General features: G+C 52.6%; 1 protein-coding gene across 1 annotated transcript; it reads right to left on the bottom strand.

Moving 5' to 3' along the window:
• Positions 1 to 990: 990 nt before the first annotated feature.
• Positions 991 to 22,950, bottom strand: LOC118726890 (myosin-3). The gene is made up of 40 exons (XM_036452187.2): positions 22,905 to 22,950; positions 21,910 to 22,121; positions 20,184 to 20,327; positions 19,584 to 19,740; positions 19,009 to 19,036; positions 18,278 to 18,386; positions 17,615 to 17,707; positions 16,553 to 16,616; positions 16,378 to 16,476; positions 15,484 to 15,587; positions 15,263 to 15,401; positions 14,700 to 14,818; positions 14,464 to 14,613; positions 13,560 to 13,730; positions 13,158 to 13,464; positions 12,973 to 13,043; positions 12,308 to 12,395; positions 12,107 to 12,224; positions 11,550 to 11,673; positions 11,329 to 11,465; positions 10,979 to 11,234; positions 10,548 to 10,790; positions 10,282 to 10,458; positions 10,013 to 10,158; positions 9,817 to 9,907; positions 9,017 to 9,406; positions 8,797 to 8,923; positions 7,421 to 7,539; positions 7,064 to 7,260; positions 6,511 to 6,694; positions 5,713 to 5,878; positions 5,325 to 5,449; positions 4,087 to 4,395; positions 3,786 to 3,989; positions 3,569 to 3,694; positions 2,366 to 2,536; positions 2,167 to 2,271; positions 1,937 to 2,032; positions 1,693 to 1,830; positions 991 to 1,136 (listed from the first exon to the last, which is right to left on the bottom strand). Exons 2-40 carry the CDS (start codon positions 22,111 to 22,113, stop codon positions 1,110 to 1,112), a joined length of 5,823 nt encoding a protein of 1,940 aa, XP_036308080.1. The 5' UTR covers positions 22,114 to 22,121; positions 22,905 to 22,950; the 3' UTR covers positions 991 to 1,109.
• Between the last annotated feature and the right edge of the window lie 4,307 nt (positions 22,951 to 27,257).

Raw genomic sequence — 27,257 nt, 5'->3', positions numbered from 1 at the left:
AACTCCAGCCCATGGAACAGCCTCAGGCCTGGCTCAGACTCGCTCTCACTGCAGTGATTCCCTTTCAGGGACAGTACCCCCAGGAGGACACTCAGCTTTAGTCACAGTGTTGCCCAGGAGTATTCAAAGCAAGTCAAAACAAAGTGGTCTTCAGGACAGAATTATCTGAAGTCACTGATAGGCAAGTCTGACCTCATTAGTGGCCTCTCTAGAACGACAAATCCAGCAGGTGCTGAACTCGGTGGTGGGTGCCGAGACCTCTGGGCCTTTAATTCTCCTGGAGTCAGACTGGTCCTCTCCAACCTTCTAGAATCAGATAAAGAAGGGAACTTCACAACTATTTCCGATAAGCTTAATTGTGACAATAAACAAATGATTCCAAGTTAGAAGATGCTGTTTCAAGCAACAGGTCAGCCAGAGAGTTATTCTGACTTCCTACCTTACTTTGTCTTTTAAGAAAAAGACAGGTTTACCTGGGTAAGGGCTAAGATTTCCTGTTGTGTGACTTTGAACTAGTGAGGACCCAGCCCAGGACCTAGCAGCAGGTTACTCATGTATGTTCTTCCTTTGTGCATTTCTAAGAGTTAGCACAATGCTGGTGTGAAGTCTGCCCAACAGACTTCCAGGAGGTTCCCTGATAGAATTGGGGGAGGGGAATCCCTTGCCTTATAACCCTATTCGACTTGGGTTTCCCTCATGCCATATTGAGAGATGCCTCTTGACAAACTCCTCCTCCTCTCCTGCCTCCCACTGCCAAAGCTGGGGTTACCCTAGGAGCACTCTTTCTTTTTGATCTCATCTCAGATTTAAACAAGAGCAATCTCTGCCTGTCTCCACAAACACACACCAGTTGAAAAACACACACCTGTCTCCACAAACACACACATCACGCCATCTGCTTACTGAGATTTCAACATGAAGCATTAAAATCACCAAACAATGAACCACTTCCCTGTGGTGAAGAGGAAACAATGAAAGAGCCCTGGACTGAAAACAAAGCAAAGTTTATTGCAGGTGAAAAGCAGTCACATGGAAATTAGGTAAGATGGCCAGGTACCAGGAAAATATACATTTTGCATATCTTCTGTCCTGTTTCAGAAGAGGGTCGCTCACTCTTCACTCTCATGGACCACCATCTGCAAAGACAGAAGGCAGCCTGAGCTAGGGCATGTGGCAGACACGTTGCCTCCTGCGCCCTCTGCTGGCCAGCGTTAGGCAGTTGCTTGCTTGTATATTTCAGTGGGAGGTGGGATTTCTTTTTGGATCTCAGGAGACTGCGCAATGGCACACATGGAGGAACTCACCCAGAGATGAGAAACTGGCCCTCAGAGGGAACGAGCCCCCCACACTGGACCTCCTCCATCAGGTACCTACATGGAACGTGACTGAGGACAGGGTCAGCAGAGGGCACTGAAAGGTCTCAGTGGGAACCTTTCCTTCCTTTCCAGAATGGTGTGTCTTTCAGTGTGACTCAGAACTGGGTTCTAGCGGGGCTGTTCTCAGCTATGTGACCTTGGGCAAACCCCTTTCCTTCCTGAACCCAGGGTCCACCAGCTCTAACACTGAGGGTTCTCTAGGGCCCCTTCCAGCTCAAAAATGTCTACATCACAGCAGGTTCTTCCCAGTCATCAGGGCCTGCGAGTCCCGCCCGCATCTACCGCTCTCCGTCTAGCTCCCGAGGGAGCCACCTACCCTGCCGGGGGTGAAGTCTCGGGTCTTAGCACGAAGCTTATTGACTTGAGATTCGGCAATATCGGCGCGCTCCTCAGCCTCCTCGAGCTCATGCTGAGCTTTCCGGAACTTGGTGAGATGAGCGTTGGCTTGTTCATCCTGAAACCAGAGCGCCCAGGCAGGTGAGGCCGAGTGCACCTGCCCGAGAGCTCACTGTGAGAGACAGGCAGGCGGCAGGTCTGAGCCCCGCACGCGGCTGACTTACGGCCTCCTCCGCCTGCCTCTTGTAGGTCTTGACTTTCACTTGAAGCTTGTCCACCAGATCCTGCAGTCGCAGCACATTCTTCCTGTCCTCTTCACTCTAGAAACGGGGACATGGAAATGGACAGCGGCCTGAGGTCCGGCCAGTTTCCTGGGGCTGAAGTGTGTCCTCCTGGAGTTTGAAGACAGAACCCGAGGTGTCGGTTGGGGTGTCTCGGTTTGCTTCCCACTCACCTGGTAAGTTAGCTCCTTGACCCGCCGCTCATATTTCCGCAGGCCCTTCACGGACTCGGTGTTCTTCTTCTGCTCCCCTTCCAGCTCCAGCTCCAGCTCTCGGATCTGCGGACACGGTTTGGGGCAGGGGGGGAGAGGGGTCAGTCTGGGGCTGGAACACCAATGGGAGAAGCTGGGAAGCTGTTTCCGCTGCCAGTACCCGCGTCTCCAGTTTCTGGATCTGCTTCTTCCCACCCTTCAGAGCCAGCTGCTCAGCCTCATCCAGACGGTGCTGCAGGTCCTTCACCGTCTGCTCCAGGTTCTTCTTCATCCGCTCCAGGTGGGCGCTGGTGTCCTGCTCCTTCTTCAGCTCCTCGGCCATCATGGCCGCCTGCAAAAACAATCACAGCCACTAAGATGCAGACAGGGGTCAAGTGCCGAGGAGCTGCCGAACCTGGGTGGCCAGAGAACCAGGGCCACGCTAACAGAAAGTGCCGAAGGTAAGATGATGAGCCCACCCTCCCGTAGGGAATATGAAATGGGCTACACCGGGCTCAGAAAGGAACCTCAGGGACTGGAGGGGAAATGCTTTCTTTTGTTTCTTAAACTGGCCTCCTTGGAACTTTGCCCACCCAAGGAAATCCTTTTGTTATCACCGTGATCGCCAATATTTTTTTTTCAAAGGAATCTGAAACGTAGAGAAGATTGCTTTGACACCTTGCATCACAGATATGAGGGTAGGGAGATTAAAAGAAGGCCTCTAGGGGATCAGGGTGTGTGAATCAGCAGCAGAGTAAAATACCGTATTTCCCCGAAAATAAGACCTACTCCGAAAATAAGACCTAGCGCATGGAAAGATAAGACATCCCTTGAAAATAAGACCTAACGCAACTTTGGGAGAAAAAATTAATATAAGACACTGTCTTATTTTCGGGGAAACAGGGTAGTTGCAAGGTAATGTCCTGCTCAGGCAGCAGGTGGCATTGTGGGCGCTGTGGCCTCGGTGAGAAGATATCTGAGCCCACAAAGTTTGGGTTCTGTTGAGAGCCACACCGGCTTCACGTGAGGTGAAATGTGGTGGGATATTGACAGCTAATGGTCTCACTTTTATACTTGGAATAAGTCATATGTTGAAGGAGAGAATAGCATAGTCCCCTTGGGCATAAGAGACAGAATGTAATCCTTCCCAATCTTTTTTTTCCTCTATGCTCCCATATTTCTCAAATCCACCTTTTAAATGTGCAGGAGAGGACAGCTGTGTTTGAGGGAGGTGGGCAGTGGTTTCAGAGCAGAATGTGTCCCCCCCCCCACGTGTGCCCTGGGGGAGCCCTACCTGTCTAAGGGGAACCATCTCGGGTTGGGAGAGGGCAGGGGCTTTAATGACCCGGTCAGGGCAGCCACACAGGCTCTGGGGAAAGCTCACATCCGTGATGGCCTTCTTTGCCTTCTCTTCCGCATTCCTTGCATCCCTGCTGGCATCTTCAACCTCGCTCTGGAGCTGCATGAGGTCTGTCTCCAGCTTCTTCTTGGTGTGGATGAGGCTGGTGTTCTGGGGTGAGAGGAGTGGGTTTACCCAGGCATCGGGGCTGAGTCGCCCCCTGCCTCCCCGCCTCCCCACCTCCCCACCTCCCCGCGCTCACCTGGGCATGCAGCAGCTGCACTCTCTCATTGGAGTCCAGGAGCTCTTGCTCGGCCAGCTTCCGGGCCCTCTCCGTCTGCTCCAGAGACGCCCGCAGCTCCTCCACCTCGGCCTGCAGCAGGTTGGCTCTGCGCTCCACGATCGCCAGCTGCTCCTTCAGGTCCTCCTGGCCCCGGAGAGCGTCGTCCAGGTGCAGCTGGGTGTCCTAGCCGGAGAAAGGAAAGGTCTCGTTGGAGGTCGGAGTTAGGACCCCTTTGAGTGTTTGAGGCAGCAGAGGCTTCCCGCCAGGAGCGCTCTCAGACCTTCAGCTGTCCCTGGACACCCCGGAGGTGCTTGAGGGTCTCGGCAGCCTGGCGGTTGGCGTGGCTCAGCTGGATCTCAATTTCGTTCAGGTCCCCCTCCATCTTCTTCTTGATCCTGATGGCCTCGTTCCGGCTGCGCACTTCGGCGTCCAGCGCGCTCTGCATCGTCTCCACCGTTCTCTGCGAGTTCCTCTTCAGCTGCTCAATCTCTTCGTCTTTCTCGGCGATCTTTCTGTCGATTTCCGATTTCACCTGTGTTAGTTCCAGCTGGACTCGGAGGATCTTGGCCTCTTCGTGTTCAAGGGCAGCCTTTAAAGAACAAAACACGGGAATAGTGCCGGGGACGGTGTCCTGCCTGCCACGCTGTCCTTCCTGGTGAGAAAGCTCCAATGGAATGTTCATAAGCCTAACACTGCAATTCACAATCCCTAATTTATCTCCAGTGCAGAAACAAAGTGTTTCCTTACTATTTGTTTAGGTTATATCATCAGGAAATGATAACATTAAATGATCATGTTTCTTTTTTTTAATATACTTCTATTGATTTCAGAGAGGAAGGGAGAAATAGAAACATCCATGATGATAGAGAATCATTGATTGGCTGCCTCCTGCACACCCCCTAATGGGGATCAAGCCTGCAACCTGGCATGTGCCCTTGACCTGACTCAAACCTGGGACCTTTCAGTCCACAGGGCGATGCTCTATCCATTGAGCCAAATCGGGTAGGACAATGATCATATTTCTTAGGAGTGTAAAACATTTTGTGCGTATTTTTTAAATATATTTTTATTGATTTCAGAAAGAAAGGGAAAGAAAGAGAGATAGAAACATCAATGATGAGAGAGATTAATTGATTGGCTGCCTCCTGCACACCCCCCACTGGGGATTGAGCCTGCAACCCAGGCTTGTGTCCTGACCTGGAATCCAACCCGGAACCCCTTGGTCCATGGAACAATGCTCAATCCACTGGGCAACCACATATTTTAAACTCATCGAAGATTTTGTAAAATCTCATTTTTAGACCTATTTTAAGTGTAATGATTTTTCCCAATACATTTAAGACAATTCACAGTATTATCTCATTCAACCTTGAAGTCATGCAGTTTGATAGGAAGGGTGCAGATTTCGGACTGTGGGTTCTACTGAGGCAAAAATGAAGATGGTGGGGCCAGCTAGCCTGCCAGGGGTGCCTACCATGGCCTCATGGCACCCGAGCGTCCGCCCCAGAGTCTGCTCACCTCTGCTTCCTCCAGAGCCAGCTGGATGTCTGCCTTCTCCAGCTCGATCTGCTTTCTCGATTTCTCCAGTTCATGGATGGTTTTGCCATTTTCAGCAATTTGCTCTGTGAGGTCTGCTATCTCCTCTGCAAAGAAGTGAGTTATGATGCATTTGAACACCTCTGCACGGGTTCCCGGGCAGGCAGCATCAATACATCCTTTTCACCAGTTTATTACACTTCTAAGGGCTGTTTCCTGCAGATAAGATGCTTTAGAGAGAAAGACCCCAACAGTGCCCCTCCCATGAAAACTCTTCGAGCACGCGGCCCAGAAATGGGAGCCCGCATCACCCTCTCCCGCACCCTCAGCAGCCGTGAGAGGGAGGTTTCAAGAGGTTTCAGCTGCTTACGCTCCAAGTTCTTGTTTTCTCGTTTCACAGTTTCTAGTTGATCCAAGGCTTCTTCGTAGGCGTTTTTCAGTTTGAAGAGCTCGGTGCTCAGGGTGCGGGATTCCTTCAGGGCCGCCTCCAGCTCCGCCTGGCTCTCCTGGGACTTGGTTTTCCATTCGGCCAGCACCTGCGACAGGCGAGGAGGTGGTCGCTGACTAGCTCTGCCCCCAGCTTCTAACTCCACACCACCCTAAGGGAAGGCTCAGAGCTGGGGTGTCTCTTGCCTAGCTCCTTGCTCTTCATTGGTGGACTAGCCACGCTTTTTTTTCTGTGAATTTATTCAAGATCCATAACTGATCAGTAATGACTGTCTCCAAAAAAGTAAATGGATACTCTGAGAAGGAATTAGCTGAGCCTAATTACCCTTTCCCCAACATGAAAATGGGCCTGCACTTTGAACTATTTCATTAAAACTCAACCTATCTGCCATCCCATAAGGGGGATCCCAAAAAGTTCTCCCCGTGCCCAGGTTCCATTCTGCACGTCAGCCACCCAGTGTGTGTGTGTTGGGGGGGAGGGGGTCAGACACATTTGTAGAAATGTGTTTGTCTCCACTGACAATGTCGAAAGGAACTCCAGCCCCATCCCACTCCCATTTCACTTTACACATGAGGAAGCCAGAGCTCAGTGACGTCTGGGACTGGCCCAAGCCCGCAGGGCCCTGTGCAACAGGGACAGGAGGAGACCCAGTCTCCTCCCCACAGGACCACAGGTGTTCCCTGCATCACTGCGCTCGGCAGCCCAGGATGGACCCCGCACCTTGTCAAAGTTCCTCTGCTTCTTGTCCAGAGCCGCAGCCATGGAGTTGGCTCTTTCCACGTCCACCATCAGATCCTCCACCTCCCCTTGCAGCCTCTGCTTGGTCTTCTCCAAGGAAGCGCACTTCGCGTTCACTGCCTCCACCTGCTCCTCGGAATCCTGAAGGCGCTGAGCAAGCTTTTTCCTTGGAGAATATGGAAGAGAAGCAGATGCTGTTTCAGTTTCAGGTCTCTGGGACATCACTATTCATCATGTTGGAATCACTAACCTTGAGATTCAAACATGCATTAGCTTTCCTAAGCTCAGGAGAGCCTCCTGGCTGCTAGAAATCAGGGACCCACAGCCTGCCTTGCCGCTAGCCAATCTCAAAGTGACTTGTATTAGGAAATGCGCTAAGGCGGGTCCCTCCAATGGCACAGCACTGCACGTGAAGGCGTGAAATGGGAGGACATCTAGTCACAAGGTCATTCCCTAGTAGTTCTGAAGTCAGTACCCGCTTTCATATGGTCATTGAAGGGTTCAAGTTCTTCTAAAGGTAAATAGAGTTGCATACTTGGCCTCCTCCAGCTCCTCTGTGCGCTGGATGGCGTCCGTCTCATACTTGGTCCTCCACTGGGCCACCTCACTGTTGGCCTTGGACAGCGCCCTCTGCAGCTCGGCCTTGGCCTCCTGCTCCTCCTCATACTGTTCCCGCAGCAGGTCACAGTCGTGGCGGGAGGACTGCAGGGCGTGGGCCAGGGCGTTCTTGGCCTGAAAGTCATTAAGAAAGAGAAGCGATCACGGGGGTTGATATTTTAATGCCATGTGCATGACACAATCCAAGTCTGTTCCTCCTCTCAGCACCTACGGAACAGAGTTGCCTGGTGGTTCTTGAGCATTAGCTCAGAGAAGCACTCGCTTGGATGCGTACCTTGTTCTCTTCCTCTAGCTGCCTCTTGAGCTCCTCTGTTTGCTGGGTGAAAGCTTGCTTGCTCCTAGAGAGTTGGGATACTATACTTTCCTTTTCTTCCAGTTGACGACTCAGCTCACCTGTGTCCAGAAAGAAATCCTTCATTAGTACACCCATTCATTCATTCACTTAAAAGCTCCTACTGTGTGTAAGGCACTGTGAGAAGATCTGGGGAGAGAGTAAATGATAAGGTGTGGTCCTTTCTTAGGGGTGAAGGGATGAGTCCGTGAGAAGGAAAATTAAGCCGGACCTGATAAGTATTGTTGTAAATGACTGGAAATGTGAAGTGATTTTGCCAAAATAACTCATGAGGACAAGGGTGAATTTAGGCATGACCAGGAACATGTAAATACTCCCACCAGACCTACCAGTGGCTGGTGTTTCCAGCTGTTTGTGGATTTGTCATGAAGGAAAATAGTGCTTTTCCAAGGACTTGATATCACTAACGACTTGAAGGTAGTCTCTTGGAGGAATATGCTAAGTTCGGGTTTGCATGCATAAGGAGGTAAGAGAAGAAAGGAGGGGGTGCGAGGCTTTAGGACTCTAGAACCCGAAGATTATTTTGGAATGGCAACTAAACTCCCTGTCTTCACTGTCTTGTGGCTACTGGTGAGGGATTGGCCCACCTGTGATGATAGGCCGCCACATTCCCCAGGTCACTGGTCGGCAAACCGTGGCTCTCAAGCCACATGTGGCTCTTTGGCCTCTTGAGTGTTCTAATGCCACTTCTTCAAAATAGACTCGCAAAGGCCGAAAACCAACTTCTGCGCATGGGCCACGAAGTTTCAATCGCATTGTATGTGCGCGCCCACGCATGATATTTTGTAGAAGAGCCACACTCAAGGGGCCAAAGAGCCGCATGTGCCTCACAAACCGTGGTTTGATGACCACTGCCCTAGGTAAAGCCCCAATAATGGTCCTAGTATTGCACACCCAGAACAAAGTTTCTTTACTCATTGTCTTCATCACAGACAATTGGGAAAAAATGTGCAGCAAGAAGGAGGAAGGCCATGGGGCCCTGTTTCTAGTCCGAGTTCTGCCTTCCAGCCTCTTTCAGACCGGGTTCTATTACTTCTGAAAGAGCTTCAATCGCGTGACAGTTGAATCCCTCCTCTTTCTGGCCTACTTCTCTCTCGTGTTTTGACTGAGCTCACTCAGTGTCCTCCTTCAGAATATTTTGAAGAGCTCTTTTTCTAGGTTATTCTAATAGTTTCTTTCCTGGAAGAGCGCTTTTGCAGAAATTCTCCCCAAACAAAGCCTGCCCTTTGGTTTTGCCCAGCGGCCCGGCCCCTATTAGGCCTCCCTGAGGTGTCGCCGCTCCCCGCCTCCCGTCTCACCAGCCTCTGTCTGAAGCCGAGACTTCTGTGCCGTCAGTTCACTCATGCTCCTCTGAGCCTCCTCGTTCTTGCCCCTGGCCTCACTTAGCTGATCCTCTAGAGTTCGGCATATCTTTTCCAGATTAGCCTGAAGGATTGAGAAAGAGGAGAAAAGTCAGTCAGTCTCGAGATTTGAATGACCGGAGAGATCCCTTCAATCCAGAGCATCGTGCCCAGGTACCTTGGATTTCGACACACTCTCCACGTTGCTGGCGAGGTCGTCGATCTCCAGTTTGAACTCGCTCTTCTCCTTCTCCAGCTTCTGCTTGACCCTCTGCAGGTTGTCAATCTGCTCGGCAAGCTCGGCCACGCTGTCCCCGTGCTTCTTCCTCAGGGCGGCCGCCGTGGCTTCGTGCTGCAGGGTGGCCTCCTCCAGGTCCCTGCGCAGCTTCAGGAACTCGGTCTCACGCTTCTTGTTCAGCTCGATCTGGGTGGAGGTGACGCCTCCCGCCTCCTCCAGCCGCTCGCTCAGCTCCTCCAGTTCCCGGGCGTAGTCGCTGCGCTGTTTCTCTGCCTTTGCTCGAGTGGCCCTCTCTGCCTCGATCTCTTCTTCCAGCTCCTCGATGCGAGCCTGTGAGCCAGTCAGCCCCGAGTGACTCCCTCCGCATGCCAAGAGCAGGCTAGTTTCCAACCCCACGAACAAACCAATTCTGGAACAGCTCCCAGAGAAATAGGAAGATGGCTAATTTTCTTTAATATAACCTTCTCCTGCACCAACATGGTCCTTACCCCTCAATGGATCAACCCAGGATATTGTCCCGTCAGTGAAATGTTGACTCAAATACTTCAATTATGTATTCTACCTAAGATCATATAAAGAGGTACCCACAGGCTCTGGCAGCTGAGCAGAAAGGAAATGGCTGCGGCTGGCAGGCCACGTGCTCATGGGGTGACCACGTGCTCAAAACGGCTTGTAGCACAGAGCACCCAGCGCACTGTGAGCAACCCGCCTGAACAAGGAAAATCCCAACCACCTCCTACCTGGAGCTCTTTGATTTTCTTCTGAAACTGGAGGCCCAGGGTCTGCTCATCTTCCACTTTGCTCTGCAGTTGACTGTATTCAAAATCCTTCCTGTGACGGGAAATGGAGAATGTGTGAAGACAAAATACCAGAAACCTGCAAAATTGAAATCACTCAGTAAGCTGAAAAATTAAAACCAGTGATTTGAGCATATACTTCTTGAGCCTTTCATCCAGCTGTTGCTTGTCATTCTCCAGATCTAATATGGACTCATGAGCAAGCTTCAAGTCTCCCTCCAGCTTCCTTTTGTTCCTTTCCAGGTCTACACGGAGCTTCTTTTCTTGCTCTAGGGAGCTTTCCAGCTGCAAAAGGCATCATTTCCTTATGAGAACAAATGCTTTTACGCCAGAGGGTTTTGGGGGTGGGAGGAGGGGACTCTTTCAACCTTGAAGTTCCAGGACTGCCAACTAGCAGTGTTTACTTACATCATCGACTTGCTGTTCCAGCTTGCTCTTGGTTTTACTCAAAGAATTGACTTTGTCTTCTTCAGCTTGGAGGTCATCCAGGGTCTGCTGGTGGGCTTCTTGGAGGGCCTTCTTCTCCCTGGTTAACTTTGCAATGGTTTCATCCAGCCCAGCAAGCTCCTCAGTCAGGTTTTTAACCTAAGAAGTAGCCACAAGCAACTGTAAGAAGAGATACAGTTTGGTTTGCTATGACAACACTACCCTGGAAAGACCCACAAAGAGAGTACCTTGTTTTCCGTGGCATGCTTTTCCTTTTCAACCTTGGCCAATGTCAGCTCAAGGTCATCGATGTCTTTCTTCAGTTCTGAGCATTCGTCCTCCAGTTTCCTCTTCTTGGCCGTCAGCTCAGCATTGATCTCTTCCTCATCCTCGGCTCTCTCAGTCACCTCCTTGATTTTAGCCTCCAGCTGGAATTTGGCTTTGATCAGTTGATCACACCTTTCCTCAGCATCCAACAAGTTTTCACTTTCCTTTAAAAAAAAAAAAATCACGATTTCCTTTAATGAGATAAGGCATGTGACATTTCAGTATTTTGTCATATACAAAGTTCTTTATGAAGCATCTGAACCGAAAAGCAAAACGTCCACCAAAATTCTAGTTTACTTAAATAATCGATTCTAGAAGAAAAGTGAAAACAAGAAGATTTCTTTACACATACAGCCTGAACTTGGAGCAGCAGGTCATTTTTCTCTTGTACTAGAGTCACCAGCTTTTCCTCCAGCTCCTTCCTCTTTGCCTCTGACTTGGCCAGTTCATCTTTGGTCTTCTGGAACTCTTCCTTCATGGTGGCCATCTCCTTCTCGGTCTCTGCACTCTTGAGGAGGGGCTTGATCTTGAAGAAGAGCTTCATCCAGGGCCAGTGCTTGACGTTCATGAAGGCGCGGACGTTGTACTGGATGCAGAAGATGGACTCCCTAAAAACAAAGTATCGGTTATTTCTCAGAAAGACACCCACATACACACACACATCCTCAGAAGAGCTCATGTTTGAATAGAGACCCCACTCACCTTCTCTGCACCATCTTCTGGAATTCCACGCGCATGAGAAACCCTCTGCACACAGCTTGTGTCCGAGTGATGAGTTTGGCCAGGCGGTCATCGCGCATTTCTTCCAGGGTTCCCAGCAAGCCAGCTTTGAAGAACACCTTAGGGGAGAGAAGGACACACGAGTCCATGTCTGCAGAGGTCTATAAGAGACCTAAGACCAGCAGCTGTGGAACTGAGGTTACCTTGGTGTGTCCAAATTTGTACTGGGTGTGGTCAATATCGATGGAGGCCAACAGCTTTTCACAAGCCTTCTTGCTGTCGATGAACTGTCCCTCTGGGATTGCACTGGCATTCAGCACTCGGTATCTGCCATTGGAGACACAGAAGCAATCAGAGACTATTAGCAAAACCATTAACCTTGGAGACCATCCAGTTCAGCCTCTCTTCCTGTAGCCAAGAAAGCCAAGGTCCAGAAAGAGAAGGAAAGCCGCCATAATCACATGCTGGGTCATGGCCTAGAAGCTAGGCCTCCCGATCCCCAGTCCAGGTGTTTTCTGCCACATGCACATCAGATAAGCTCCCAAGAAAACGTGGAGGAAGGAAGTGTGTACATGGAGATTTCTTTACACATACAGCCTGAACTTGGAGCAGCAGGCCACATGAGGAAGGTTATTCATTTGACAGGGAAGATTCCTAACGGTTCTGTTGAAGTGGGGTTTTTTTCCATCTCTATTTCTCTCTCTCAGATTCCAGTAATTGCACATTGTATCACGAATCGTGCAGGATCGGTATGACACACCTCTGTTTAAAATCCCCGTAGAGAATGCGGTTGGGGAACCCCTTCCGGCAGATGCGGATGCCCTCCAGCACGCCGTTACAGCGCAGCTGGTGCAGGACGAGGCTGTGCTCCATGGCCCCTGAGGAAAGAAGCAGGAGGTCAGCCCCCACAGCATTTCCAGAGACCGGCCGGCCGCCGCCCGGAGACCCGCCGCCGTCTCACCTGGGGTTTTGGTTTCGTTGGGAATTATGCAGCGCACAAAGTGAGGGTGCGTCGTTCGTAAATTGGACATCAGCTTGTTCAGGTTTTCCTGGAAGAGAAAGATTAAATTCGACAGCTTACTGTGGGCTTTCACAAACACAGAGAAATATTGTAATGGAAAGTAAGATTCATATCTTAAACTTATTATGGATTCTAAAGAAAGATGGAGCTATTTAACTCTTTCTTTTAATAGTCCTATGGCTAGAGGAGTGGGCAACACACATACACACACACACACAACCCACAACTTTACATAACAGTCTTGTTTCACAGGGATCCAGAAACTAACGAAGTAGAAAGTGCCCCCCTGAAATCAAGAGATGTACCTATGCAGCTTCCCGGGTGCATGAGGTGCTGCTCCTCCTGTGTCCTTCGGGCAATGAGAAAGTGTGTGCGGAGGACCCACTCCCAGGCCCGCCAGCCCAGATACAGAACCAAATGATCCTTAAGTTCCAGTCCTCCCTCTGTCAAACTTCCCTTAACACCATCGCACCAGCACCTGGCCAGCTGACGTTACCAGGTTAAGACCACATTGCCGTTTTTGAGTAACTGCGTTTAGCATCTCTACATTGCTCCTTTTGCAATGACTCAAACCAGCTACAAGCAAATAAACGTGTTTTTCTTACCCTGAAAAGGGCAGAGACAGTTTGGAAGGAAGAGCCCTTCTTCTTGGCAACTTTCTTCTTTCCACTGTCAACTGGAAGAAGCGATATTGGTGTGCTTGTTAGCAGGCCACCAGTGATTTGGGGGTCCTGTGGGCTGAATTGGAAGGAGGAGGCACGACTACAGGGCACTCTGGGGAGTCGGTTACCATCCGTGGTAGCAAAGGTGGCATAGAGATGTGCCAGGAGCCTGTTGGAGGACTTCTGGTACAGCCCCACGACCGTCTCATTCAGGGGGTCCTTGTTCTTCTCCAGCCAGCCCGAGACGCTGTAGTCCACAGTGCCCGCGTAGTGCACCAGCGAGAAGTGGGCCTCTGCCTTGCCTTTGACGACCTTGGGCTTCTGGAAGTTGCTGGACTTGCCCAGGTGCTGGTCGTGCAGCTTGTTCTTGAAGGAGGTGTCTGTGGCCTTGGGGAACATGCACTCCTCCTCCAGGATGGAGAAGATGCCCATGGGCTAGATTAAGGCGAAAGGCAAGTGGGTAAGCAAGAGCTGCGGTGGTGAACGGCAGAGGGTGCGAGGAGGGGCCACTGAGTGGACAGATAGTGTACCTTCTCGATGAGCTCGATGCAGGCAGCCAGGTCCATCCCGAAGTCGATGAACGTCCACTCGATGCCTTCCTTCTTGTACTCCTCCTGCTCCAGCACGAACATGTGGTGGTTGAAAAACTGTTGCAGTTTCTCATTGGTGAAGTTGATGCACAGCTGCTCCAGGCTGTTGTACTAACACCAAAATACAATGTTCATGTGAAAAGTTTGACTTCTTTCTAAGTCAAAGACCCATCCACCTCCCCCCCTCATTGCTCGGCTCCAGCCAGCTCATTTTGCTTTCAGATATGGTCACAGTCTCCCGGGCTGAGATATGGTCTCCTCTTTGGAGTCTCCTCTGCACCTCCGTCTAGCAGGTGTGTCTCCCTCTCCTGAGTTCCCAGGGTCGGGGTCTCACCTGCGCACCCTCCACAGGCAGTCTTATTTTGTAGTTACTCTTTGGTGCGCCTTCTATACTTCTCATCTTCATCTACAGACCTTAAGCTTATCTTTTATTTACCTGCATGTCTTTTATCTTGTAGACACCAAATGTACACTTTGATGAATGGCTCTATGCTAGTAGGATATCTATGTAAAATGTTGCATGATTGGCTTATTATCAAATTCTTTCTTTTCTTGGCTCTCCCTAAGTCAGCATTGCATTTGAGATATTTTTTTTTATTCATTGGACTATGCCTTTAAAATTGTACTTGACACAAATACTCCCCTCTCTTAAAGTAATACAACCCCTCTTAAAATAATGCAAACCCTCTTCACATTCTCTTCTCCTTGATTCACCCTCCGTCTAGTATGCCTACAAGATGTGATGCTACGACTTGCTGGCCACCTCAGCATCTCTCCTAAGGAATCATGAAACCCAGTTCCCTCACACAGGCCACGTAAAAGCACGAACACAAGCAGCACAAACCTCGAAGATCTCGAAGCCAGCGATGTCCAAAACCCCAATGAAATGCTGTCTTGGCAGCTTCGTGTCCAGTTGCTGGTTGATGCGAGTGACCATCCACAGGAACAACTTTTCATAAACGGACTTGGAAAGGGCATTCACCGCGTGGTGAACCTGCGGGAAGACCGACCGGTGGATGAGTCTGCCGGTTCGGCCACCGTGTACCTGCATCCCTCCCCCGCCCCGAAGTGGCCGCCTACCTGATCCACAGTTTGACCTTTGGTCACATACTCATTCCCCACTTTCACCCTGGGGAAGCACAGGGCTTTCAGGAGGTCGGATGAGTTCAGGCCCATGAGATAGGCAGTCTTGTCAGCCACTGCCAAAAGGATAAAGATGATCAAAGGGAAGCAATGAAGCTTGGCAACAAAGAAAAGACGCTTTGAGAGTCATCCAGATGCTGCAGAGGCGGCTTGGTTTGTCTTCCCTTTTAGGGTGTCTTACTTTTCCTATCTCTAAACTGCATGCATGCAGCCACTGGAAGCTAAGCCCCTCAGAGAATGTGGCAGGTGGTCTGAAAGGCAGGAGGGGTTCCAGAGAGCCCGTCACTGCTAATTGCAGCTGAAGACAGGCCATCCTAGCCATTCGGCAAACATGGGTGCTAACAGGTCTACAGGCATCTGAGCCCTGGAAAGGTTCAAACAGCCTCAGTCGAACACCCACCAACCTTGGCTTATACCAGGCATGTCAAACTCAGGGCATGCGGCCCTCCAGCCGTGAGTGTGACATGCTTGGCTTACACCCTGACTTGATGACTTTGTACCTTCGGTGCCATCGGGCTCTGCCTGCTCCTCCCGCTGCTTCTGCTTGAACTTCATGTTCCCGTAGTGCATCACAGCGCCCGTGAGCTTGTAGAGCCCGGACTTCTCCTCTGCAGTGAAGCCCAGGATGTCAATGGCACTCTGGCGTGGAGAGAACGGCATATCAGCCGGCTGACCCCAGGGGCAAGGACGAGCACCCTACACCTCTCTCTGTTCTACTTACATCCGTGGCCAGCAGCTCCTCTGCATCGTCAATGCTGGCCACCAGGATCTCGCCCTGGCTGATGAACGGGTAGTCGTAAGGGTTGGTTGTAATCAGCAGCAGCTCTGAAATGAGTAGTTAGAGGAGGTCACATAGATGCAAAAAAAAACACCCACCCAATGGGTCTGAGCTCCTGCTCTGGTTTGAAACACCTACTGCTGGGGCCCAGATTGGATTTAGAGTTGGAGATGTCATAAACAGCCTCTCGGTGCTCAGGCTATGACTTGATATAAAGTATGCAGGGAAGACAGTGCAGCTGGCCCATGCAGTGTAGAGGAAGAACCCAGGGAGAGCGCAGTATTTAAAGTTTCTTGCTCTGCATGGCGCTTAGTAAGTAGGTTCAGAACAGGTAAAGGGGACGCTGGTGGAGTCTGGGGGAGGAGGGCACAGATTGAAAAACTGTGACCTGTTCCCAGGCTTGGGACCAGAAGGCTGAGCAAACACAGCCAAAGGACATGGAAGAGAGAGTGCACAGGCTCCTAGGGTGCAAAACAGAGGGCAGGGACTCTCCGCAGGCTGAATACTCATTGATTTTGCACTGGCCTCACAGCATTTGGTGAAAGATGGGCTTCCGTGATCGAACACAAGGGGGCGCTAAATGTCAATTAAATGCTTAGCTATTTAGAAGACTTATAAACCAGCGCTGAATTCAGTAGTGGTTTCATCTCATTGCTGTCCATTGGATTAATTTTGTTTTGTTTCAAATTGGCACATCACTGTCAATATACCTACATCTCATCTCGTAAGCAAACTTTGTTGTCTGCGGAGTCCCCTATGTATAGATGCGGCTCTACCTGGACCAGGGATGTGAGAGAGAAAATGCCTGAAAGACCGCCCCACTGGGGACTTGCTCACCTATGAGCTCCGGCTTCTTGTTGGAAAGAATCTGATAGAAGATGTGGTAGCTTCTCTCAGCCTTCAGCTGGAAAGTAACTCTTGATTTCTCTAGCAGATCTGTGAACACAACACAGCACTGGTTTCCAAGCTGCCCCGCCCCCCTCCCTGACATCGATTCCGAGCACCTACTTACAAGTTTCAATATCTGCGGAGGCCAGCTTTCCCGTGGTGCCGAAATGGATGCGGATGAACTTGCCCTGCGGGGACAGGGAGCCAGCGTTTACCGTGGCTCCAGGCATCCCAGCAGACTCCTGGGCCAGCTGATAGGAGCCTTACTCCCTATGTCTGGAGACCACATGTCCTCCTCTTCCTCCCTCCTCCTCTTCCCCCTCCTCCTCTTTCCCCTTCCTCCTCTTCCCCCCTCCTCCTCTTTTCAGATGATGTGCCTTCCTCCCCATTCCTTTACTCCACGCTGCCTCCAAGCCACCTCAAGCGTGCAGCCAACAAGGGAAGAGACTGGTGTTCGTTTTTTTTCTAGATGCAATTCAAACAATATCACTTCCCTCCCTGCAGAATCCTCCAGTAGCTTCCTGTGTGAAATCCAAACTCCTCCTCACGGTCTACAGGTACCTACGTGGCAGGTCTCTCTGCCTCTCCCCTCACCTCATGGGTGTCCCCTGCTCATCTCTCTGCAGCTGCTCCCCTCCCAGCAGGCCCCCTCCTATGTCAGAGTCTTGTGTCTGTTCCTCCTCACCCTGCAGAGCTCAGGGTTCACACACACACACACACACACACACACACACACACACACATACACACCACCTGGAGGCCTCCCCTGCGACACTGTCTAAAGTAGGGGTGTCGAACTCAATCAGAGAAGGGGCCAAAATCTAAAATCCAGCCTAAATCGCGGGCCAAATGGTTTACTGAACAGTCATAAACTGTCATTGTGATGGAAATGCAGCGTAGTGCAGTGATGACAGCACGGTGCGGGCCACATTGCAAGGCCTGGCGGGACGGATTTGGCCCGCGGGCCTTGTGTTTGACACATGTGGTCTAAAGGATACCCTTAACGCTATCACAGGCCCTGCTTATTGAACTTTTTATACAAATGTGTCATTATCCCAAATCGTCTAGCTGATTTGTTTTGGTCTCTCACTGTCTCTTCCCTTCGGATGCAACCTTTATAAGGATGGGACCTTGCTTGTCCCATAAGCCACAGAGAAAACCACAGGGTGTCTGGACTCGGACTCACAAAGCGGGAGGAGTTGTCGTTCCTCACGGTCTTGGCGTTCCCGAAAGCCTCCAGCAGCGGGTTGGCACTGATGATCTGGTCTTCCAGAGTCCCCTAGCACGGGGCAAGGGAGCACGGCGGTAAGCAATGCTTCCCCGCCCCGTCGCTCCTGCCGTCTGGTCAGTGTGCCTGGCAGACAGGGCACAGCCAGTCCCTCCCTCCCCCTTGCCAATCTGAGGCCAAACCAAATCATCAGCACGTCTCCCTCAGCACACCTTTGCCATGTTGCTCTAGTTAGCTATAGGGAGGGTCTTGACTTGAGGTTCTTTTCATACTGCATCCCTTGATTCTCCAGTCAGTTGGGCTGTCTGATTCACTTCAAACCGTTGTAATATTTTTATTTAGAAAGGGAATACATGCCGCAGTTCTCTCGCTAGGGGGCTGTGATCCTGCCACCAAAGAAGGAGCTCTTTGCGATGCTCCCAGCAGACCCTTCTCAGAGCCTCACTTTCCAGAACAGTGACCGGGTCTGGCCCTGTACCATCAGCCCTGCCCAGGTCACCTGAGATACCGCTGTCCTTCAGGTTTAACTCCTGGTGCTCTCCTTTCCTGGAGAAGGGGTATTGCCTCGCTTGTCCCTCACCAGGAAGTTAAGACAAAGGGTGGCCTCCCTCATCTCCTCACCTTCATTTTGGAGTCCTTCTTTTTGGCAAGGTCGCCAGTCGCTGCAATTGTTGCAAAGTACTGGATTACCCTCTTGGTGTTCACAGTCTTCCCTGCCCCGGATTCTCCGCTGTTGGGGGAGGGAGGGAGGGATGGAGGGAGGGAGGGAGAGAGGGAGGGAGGAGGGAGGGAGGGAAGGAGGGAGGGAGAGAAGAGAGACAAGTTCTGTTAGAGTAAACAGTCTCTCCAAGATGCCACACGGGACATGGACATGCTCTGAGAGGCAGAGGCCGGGAAGCACACAGCCGAGCTGACCCAAGGAGGGTAATGCATGTTCTGAGGCCTCCCACGTATCTTCTTGCCCACCCTACGTCCACCTTTCTTTCTTTTTTTCTTTTTTTTTTTAATATATTTTATTGATTTTTTACAGAGAGGAAGAGAGAGGAATAGAGAGTTAGAGACATCAATAAGAGAGAATCATCGATCAGCCGCCTCTTGCACACCCCCTACTGGGGATGTGCCCACAACCAAGGTACATGCCCTTGACCGGAATTGAACCCTGGACCTTTCAGTCCACAGACTGACGCTCTACCACTCAGCCAAACCGGTTTCAGCCACGTCCACCTTTCACTTGGACTTTGTTTTAAGTGCTTCCCAGTGGACAGAACAGAGCAGGTGGCAGTGGCACCCCTGCCTTCTGCACCGGGGACAGCAGCCACGGCGACGACACTGCCCTGCGCCCGGACACTTACGTGATCAGGATGGACTGGTTTTCACGATCTGCCAAACACAAGAATAAAACAGAGTCAGTGGCAATCTAAAAAGAGCTCCCCCTTTACCCCGTTTCTCAAGCAGTCATAGTTCAATGCACAATTCCTCTGCCCTCCCGCGGTTAGTCCCATGTGGGAGCTGGAGAATGAGGCTCAGGAGGTTACGCCCCTGCTTAACACCACCCAATGGCTTGACACCGGGCAGTGGCTTCTGGTTGTATTAGGGTGAACCGTATGACATTGTCAATAATGTTTGGCCCGTAGAAATCTTAGTTTCATAGGGCTTAACCAGTACTTGCATTAAATGCACACTTCTCACCAGAGCGTGTAAGGGGCTAAGGGAATTGTCCTCCTGCTCTTTAAGCATCTTTACCCCCCTCTCCTTTGTGCGGAGGTCACAGGCCGAATAAGGCAGGCCCAGGAACACTGGGTGCAGGCCCAGGAGCAGGGAGTGTAGGCCCAAAGACCACGTGGTGCAGGCCCAAGACCACGTGGTACTCCTCGGGAGCCCTGTTCAGCGCCTGCTCGCCACTCCAGGCTTTCTCTCGGAAACCTACCAGTCAGCATGAACTGATAGGCGTTGTCGGAGATGGAGAAGATGTGGGGTGGGGCCTCCTGGCGCTTTTTGCCTCGGTAGCCATCCACCACCTCCGGGTTATACACCGGCAGCCACTTGTAGGGGTTGACGGTGACACAGAAGAGGCCGGAATAGGTCTGTGGGAGGGTAAAATATACATATGCATGTGCATGTATGTGCATGTAAAACCTTTGACTATTATTTTTTCCCTTTTTTTTTTTTTTTTTTTTTTTTTTTTACAATAAATTAGTAAAGGAGGAAACGTGTAATTTCTGTTTATAGGTGAGGCCCCTGAGACGCAAGGAGGGGCGTGGCTGGACCGCCCACAGCTGGTGAGTGACAGCTGAGCCCAAAGCCTGAGGTTCCTGCTCCTTGCTGGCTCCTCCTGCTCCCGCCCTCCCTCCTCGGCCCCTCTCCTTCCTGTTCCATTCATCCTCCTCTCTCCTCTTCTAGCTTCTCTCCCCCTTTCCTCTTCGTTCCATTTCCTTTTGTTCCAACAGCTTAGTCAAACACAAATCTCTCCAAACCTCATACCCGCACAGCTCCCCCTCTCCCCCCCAGCCCCGGTGCCCGCACGGACGTAGATCATCCAGGAGGTGTAGCGGTCCTTGAGGTTGTACAGCACGGCCGGCTCGTTCAGGTGCGTCAGCATGGCCATGTCCTCGATGCGGTCGAACTTGGGCGGGTTCATGGCGTACACGTCCTCCGGCTTGACCACCAGGGTCTGAAAAGGGAAGAGGCTGTGCTCACCACGGGCTCCGTGGGTGCCCACTGCAGGCCTGGCTCCTCGAAGAGGCTGCTGAGCAGTGGATTTGCCCCAGTGACAGCGAGGGAGACACGGTTTGGGGCAACTGGCGATGGTGCTGCAGCGGGAGGCCTGGTTCTGCCTGCAGGGCTTGGGCTAGCCCTCTGCCAAGGGCTGTGTTGAGGGTGGGGCCGCTGTGGGCAGTTGCAGGAACCGCTGGGGGAGCCAAGGAACTCCGGCTCAGGACCCCAGCCGGACCGCACCGCTCAGCAGTGTGGGGCTCATTCCTGTTTACACAGAACGTCGTGGGTGCTGTCCCTGAGGCGTGGATGGAGGAGGAAGACGGAAGTGGCATTGGAGCAGCAGGCTGGCACCCGAGTTACCATGCCCAGAGCTCTCTGAGGGCAGCTGTCCGGCCCCTGAGCGGGGTCTGGCCCTTCACCACCCCCTCACCCACGCTTCACCCCCACCTCTCAGGCCAGGTTAGGTGACCAGGAGGCAGGCCGTGGTTCCAGCCATGAGCTGTGTCTGTGGTTCCCGGGGAGGAGGAGGCTGGCCTGTGCCCGCAGGCGTCCTGGGCACAGAGCGGCTCCTGCCCCTGCCCTGCCCACCTCCTCTCTCTGAGACCTTTGAACATGACTGTACTCTGGTCCTCTCTGCACAAGGCAGTGGGCACCTGCCTTTTCTACAGAGCTCCCTTCCCTCCTGTGCAGCCAGCCCTCTGGGGGGAGCGGGGGGGGGGGGCGGGGGGGGGGGGCTGCTCTTAGATGGCCATCCTTCACGCTGGCCCATCTTCCCTGCCACTCTGCCAGCCCAGTCTCTGTTCCACTATCAGCAGCACAGAGCCCCGAGGGAGGGTGCCTGCAGCCCCGAGGAGCACTGTCATGCCTTCCTATGTCACTTGGTCACAGGCCCAACTTGGGTGTGGACGCCTAGGACAGCTAGATGCTAGTTCTTTCCGTTTCCTCTTTCCGATTTTATTTTTCTTGTCTTTACCTTTAACTTTCTTGGAACATTCCAGATACTTCTAGATTCTGGTCTGGAGTCCAGAAATTAGTGACGTCCAGCATTCCTTTTAAAACTCCCCCATGCCTAGGCCTGCGGGCTGCCTGCTCAGGAGGCATGGGGCAGCCGCGGTCTCACACTGAGCTGTGGTCGGCGAGGGCCCCTCCCCACTCTCCTTACTTCCTGGGTGAGACAGCTGTTGCTAGAAGAATCAGGAGCAAACCTGAGCTACCAAAGGAGAGTATTCCAAATGGGCCTGCCTGCTTTTGGACTCTCGCCCGCTCGCCCTTGGGATGCACAGAGCCAGGCCCTCTGACTCGAAGCAACATAGACACTGACAGAAGCACCCGAACACCCACTGCTCTTGTCAGCCACGTCAGGTCTCCCACCGGCACCAGCATGGGCTGTGCTTTCTCCGAGGAGGCCGGGCAGTGACTGTGAGAGGCCTGGGCACCTGGGCACCTGGGTGGGGCAGAGCCGGGCAGGGCGATGCATGGACCAGGCCTCAGGAGCAGGCTGAGAGCCAGCAGGCCATGTGGGCCTGAACGGGGCTTACCCGGTTGTCCTCGGTCTCCACCGTGACCTTCCCGTCCTGGGTGCTCTTAATTTTCCCCTTGGCATACTCTTCCTTTGAGTCCACCACAAAGCAGTAGGTTTTGGCGTCGAAGGGCTGGTTCTGGGCCTCGATCCGCTCCTTCTCCGACTTGCGGAGGAAGGGAGCGGCCATGCCGAACACTTCCATTTCCGTGTCGCTGCTCATGGCGTCAGCTGCAAGGCAAGCCCCAGTGAGCCGCCGCCCCCCAGTGGGGCCCAGGCCTGCCCCCTCTGCTCTACCCTGGCTCCGGACCAGGCAGTGCTCGGGCCCAGGAGCCCCATCCACAAGACTTAGTGCTGGGGACATCAGCGGAACACATGCAGCCCCATCTCCTCCTTCTCTGAGGCTCGGTTCGCTGAAGGACCTAGAGGTGAGCCCAGCCCGCTTGGACCTCACTTCCTTTGAAATCCAGGTGTTGCCCAGGGAAGCTTTACAACAAACCCCATAAAAAACAAAGACCAGCCAAAACCGGTTTGGCTCAGTGGATAGAGCGTCGGCCTGCGGACTGAAAGGTTCCTGGTTCGATTCCAGTCAAGGGCATGTACCTTGGTTGCGGGCACATCCCCAGTAGGGCGTGTGCAAGAGGCAGCTGATCAATGATTCTCTCTCATCGATGTTTCTAACTCTCTATCCCTCTCTCTTCCTCTCTGTAAAAAATCAATAAAATATATTTAAAAAACAAAAACAAACAAACAAACAAAAAAAGGCCATTCTTCAAAGAGATCCTGCTCAACCGCAAACAGCTAGGGAGCTTTTGAGCCATTTTGAAGGAAGGTGGCCACCTTCTCCCACCAGGAAAGCAGCGGGGCTCCCTCCAGTGGCAGAGGACAGCAGCTGCACCTGACCTCGCATCCTTCGCTAGGTCTAAGTGCTGCCTCTCTGCTCCTCCCCAGCCTCCCGGTCCCACCCTGAGCTCTCAGGGTCCCCACAGCCAGGGACGTGGCCAGAATCCTCACCTGAGAGGCACACACGGGACAATGAGGGACAACGATGCGCAGCAGCCGTGGAAACCAGACCTGTGGAGAACGCGAGAGAGAAGCTCAGGGCGCCTGGCAGCGTCCTGTCCGGCTTGGAGGGCCGGGTGCCTTCTGACACACGGAGAGCTGGGGGAGGGCCTTTGTGGGAGGTGGACAGGGACTGACAAATTAGGTAAATAGGGAGAAAGGACTAAGGACTTACCCCAGAGACAAGCTGGAGGAGCAGATGGGACAGGACCCACAAGTAAGCCATTAAGGTTGCAAAAGCCCCCAACTGCCCCCAACCTAAGGTGACCAGACATCCCGCTTTTGGCGGGACAGTCCCGATTTTTAACCATCTGTCCCGCGTCCCGCGGTGTTTTCAAAAAGTCCCGCGGGACAAATGGTTAAAAATCGGGACTGTACCGCCAAAAGCGGGACGTCCGGTCACCTTACCCCAACCTGGATGGCTCTTAGCAGCTCACTCTGGACCGCCCTTCAGTCTGCAATGCCTCGCATTAGAAGTGGACAATAAAAACAGCATCTCTGACTGAAAGCTGTGGCTCTAGGCCTGGGGCAGGGAGAAATCTCTAAGACCGGCTGGCTGACAGCCGGACAGTGTGGGTGGTCTTGGGAGGACGGGACGCATGGCAGGCACACGCCAGGTGGGGCAGGTGAGGGCACAGAAAGGCACCGCATCCTGTGTCCTCTGCACCACTCACAGAGGCAAAGGGAGTGGCCGAGGCCCATGGAGAGGCCAGGGGTCCTGCCCATGATGGGAAGAGGAGGGGAAAGAGGACCTGTCCTTCACATCTAACTATTTCTTAGCAAAGCTAGGCAAGGCCCAGCCCAGCGAGCCCAGCCATGCCGAGGCCAGAGCCATCAGGAGGGACTGTGACTTACCTTCGCCCACGAGAGCAGCTACGAGGGGCTGCTGCCGGCTGCGCTTTTATAGGCCCGGCCGGCCCCCGGGCTCATGCCTGCTCTATATTTGGAAAGAGAATGACCACACCACAGGCTGAGAAGCGGCTCCTGCCTCACGTTTTTTTGCCGCTGTCGCCAGGGGAAAGGTATATATAGAAATGAGCAGGATTATGGCCATTCTTCCCACTCCAGAAGGCTGGGAGTTTGAGATGCCTTTTGCTGAATGTGGGGTTGGCGACGTGACGGGCCAGCTGGCTGGGGAGGCCCTGCCCGACCACAGCTCAGGCAGCCAGCCCCCAGGCCTCCACATCAGGGGGAGCCTGCCCGGGGCAGAGCAGTCAGGGACCGGCCTCAGAAACCCCGTCTTACAGGACAACGGGCGAAACCGAACATGTTCACGGCCTCCTGGAGTTTTGAGTGGACTTCCGTCCCAACACAGGGTGGTGGCAGGCCTGTGTGATTGTGAAACTTATGCCGGGAACAAGGCAACAACAATAATTCCCCCCCCCCCCCCCCCACCTCCCTCCCTACTCTGCCCTCCCTTTCTCTTTCACTGCCCACCTTTTGGTCTCATCAGCAGTGTATTAATGCCGTCCTTTCTCAAGCACAGTAGGACCATTAATGCTGGACACTATCCCACCCGCTAGGATTCCCAGCAACAGCTGCGAAGGCCCTGTTGGTACTGAGATGTATGACAGATTAGGAAAGGCCAGCTGCTGGCCTGTGGGGGGCCGGGGGACAGGGGTGGCTGCAGAGACAGGGAGGGTGTGGAGTGTCTAACAAGGGCGGTTGTTTCTAAATCAGGAAAATAAAGCCTCAGGGAAGAGTAAGGGTATCGTTGAAGCTTTTGCCCATGCCTTTCTACTTTTCCTGATCACATCTTTGGGAGTGGCCAGAGGGCAAGCTATGGTTGTTACACTGCCTGCTCCCACCCATGCCAAGCCCATACAGGTATAGTGGTTACTCAAAGAGGTGTGGGTCCTCTGATGAAGGGACATTAATGCAACATCTACTGCAGTGGTCGGCAAACCACGGCTCACGAGCCACATGCACCACGTCTCCCATCGCCCGACCGACGGACAGCCCCACTTCTTCTAATGCCGCTTCTTCAAAATAGATTCGCCCAGGCCAAAAGCCGACTTTTGCCCATGGGCCACAAAGTTTCCATCGCACTGGACATGTGCGCCCGCACGTGGTATTTTATGGAAGAGTCACACTCAAGGGGCCAAAGAGAGCGTGGTTTGCCAACCACTGACCTACTATATGCTGGCCCTTATATAGAGCATTTAAAAAGATACAAAAGGAAGAAGCAGCCTTTATGCTTAATAGTTTATATTATAAAGGATGAGTCCATTGTTTTTCGGCTTTAGGCGACTAAAGTTCAGTGCAGCACACTTACCAGTATTGAGGGCCTGTTGTCGGAAGGCCAGGCAAGGCAAGGTGAGTGGCCGCCAGGGGAAGGTTGCTAACCCCCTCCCCCGGGCTGCCTCGGGGCTGCTGCCTGCGTCTTTGTGCCACTGTCTGGCCATCTCTCTGGGGGGCCTGGCAGTACAGCCGAGGGACAGATAAATGTCACCTGTGGGGCAGGTGTTCTCAAGCCCCGTGGAGCCCAGGGGCAGTGCAAAGGGCGCATCTCGGGCGGTGAGGGGCGCAGGGCAGATGGAGGTGGGGCTGTGGGGAGGGCCTTTGTGGAGGATGAAACAGGGTTGGTTTGGATTTGTCCTTCTCTGTAACCACAGGCATGCCCACTCTCAGAACGGAGGGGCCATATTTCCCATGGGACTGTGTGAGCGCCTGTGAAAGAGCAGATGCCGCTGAAACCGGTTTGGCTCAGTGGACAGAGCGTCAGTCTGAGGATGGAGGGATCCCAGGTTCGATTCTGGTCAAGGGCATGTGCATTGGTTGAGGGCACATCCTTGGTGGGGGGTGTGCAGGAGGCAACTGCTTGATGTTTCTCTCCCATTGATGTTTCTAGCTCTCTTCCCTCTACCTTCCTCTCTGTAAAAAATAAATAATTTTATTTATTTATTTATTTATTTATTTATTTTTTTATTTTTTTTTAAAGAGCAGATATCACATCCCGGGACCAGGCACAGGCTCTGAAATGCGGCCGGCCTTCCCCAGCCTCTCCAGCGACCCCTCCTTCTTCTCTCCTCAAACTTCCTGTCCAATCAGAGTGTGCAGATGGGAGGTCCCAGAGCGCACTTGCTGCCAGACCTCCTGCAGATGAGAAAGTCGGGGTAGGACGCTGCCCCAGGCCATCAAAAAGAGGGTCTGTTTCGGCCTGAAGCTCAGCTCTCCAGAAGGAATCCTGATGCAGAAATGGCCACATAGAAAACAGTTTAAATATATTTTTATTGATTTCAGAGAAGCAGGGAGAGGGAGAGAGAGAGAAACATCAGTGGACACAGAATCACTGCCTTTCTGATGGCCCTGAGCGGACTACATTGGACATTTGTTTCGTTGAGATGAGGAGAGGGAAGGGACATATATAATATTTTTTACAAAAAATTCCATCCAGAGAGGGAGGAATATTAAAGAAGAGGACCTCTTGTTGCTTCACGGGCAGGCCTCAGGGGCTCACTGGTCCTCTGCTGGTGCAGGATTCCTCCCTGGATCAGCGGGTCAGGTGACTTATGGGTATTATTAGCTGCTTTGGGGGGCCAGGTGGAGCCCTTGTTCGTTCTGCCATCCCCGGCCAGAGCTAATCCCCGCGGCCAGGCAGAGAGCTGCATTTATTTTTGGGTGAGCTGGAAAGAACACGTATTGTCTCAGGAATGCTCACTGGCTCTGGAGGCAGTAAGTGGGGGGCCGCTGCTCCCCCTCCCCAAGCCCCGCTCTTCCTCCCCAACTGTCCTCTGCACCTGCCACCCCCTGCTCCGAGGCCACTGTCTCTGGAGCATGAAGTCAGCCTTCCGGCCCAAGTGCCTTCCCGGAGTCCTCCTGGGAGGGGAACTGAGTGAACGAAGGTCCTCCGAAACGAGGACCTACTCTGAGCCAAGACCGCTGCTGATGCACAGAGCCGCAGGTGAAGTGGAAGCAGAGGCCTTACCGCCCCTTTAATTCAATTCCACAAACACCCTTTTCCCCACTTTCTATTATGAAAAAATTCAATGTACAGGCAAGTGCAAAGCACAGTAAGTGATCACCCACTCGGATGTGAACCCCTTGCTAGCTGTCTGGAAGGGGGCGAAGGGGAGTTCAGGGAGTGATGGTCAGGAACTACGAAGTGAGCCACCTGTTTGTGAAGTCAATCAGAGCAAACTTACTGAAAAGGTCCCACCTCAACCTGCAAGTGAAGGGGAGAGCGGGTGCTAAAGGGTGGCCAGTGCGGAGATAACTCCACAGTTGGGGAAACCAAGGCAAGGACTAAAGATGAGCGTGAGCAAGGCTTGAGCCACTCAGTCCGGCAAAGAGGAGGGAATCCCC

The sequence above is a fragment of the Pipistrellus kuhlii genome, unplaced genomic scaffold, assembly GCF_014108245.1.
Source record: "Pipistrellus kuhlii isolate mPipKuh1 unplaced genomic scaffold, mPipKuh1.p scaffold_m20_p_23, whole genome shotgun sequence".
Lineage (NCBI taxonomy): Eukaryota > Metazoa > Chordata > Mammalia > Chiroptera > Vespertilionidae > Pipistrellus > Pipistrellus kuhlii.
This window is presented reverse-complemented; position numbering and strand designations above follow the sequence as displayed.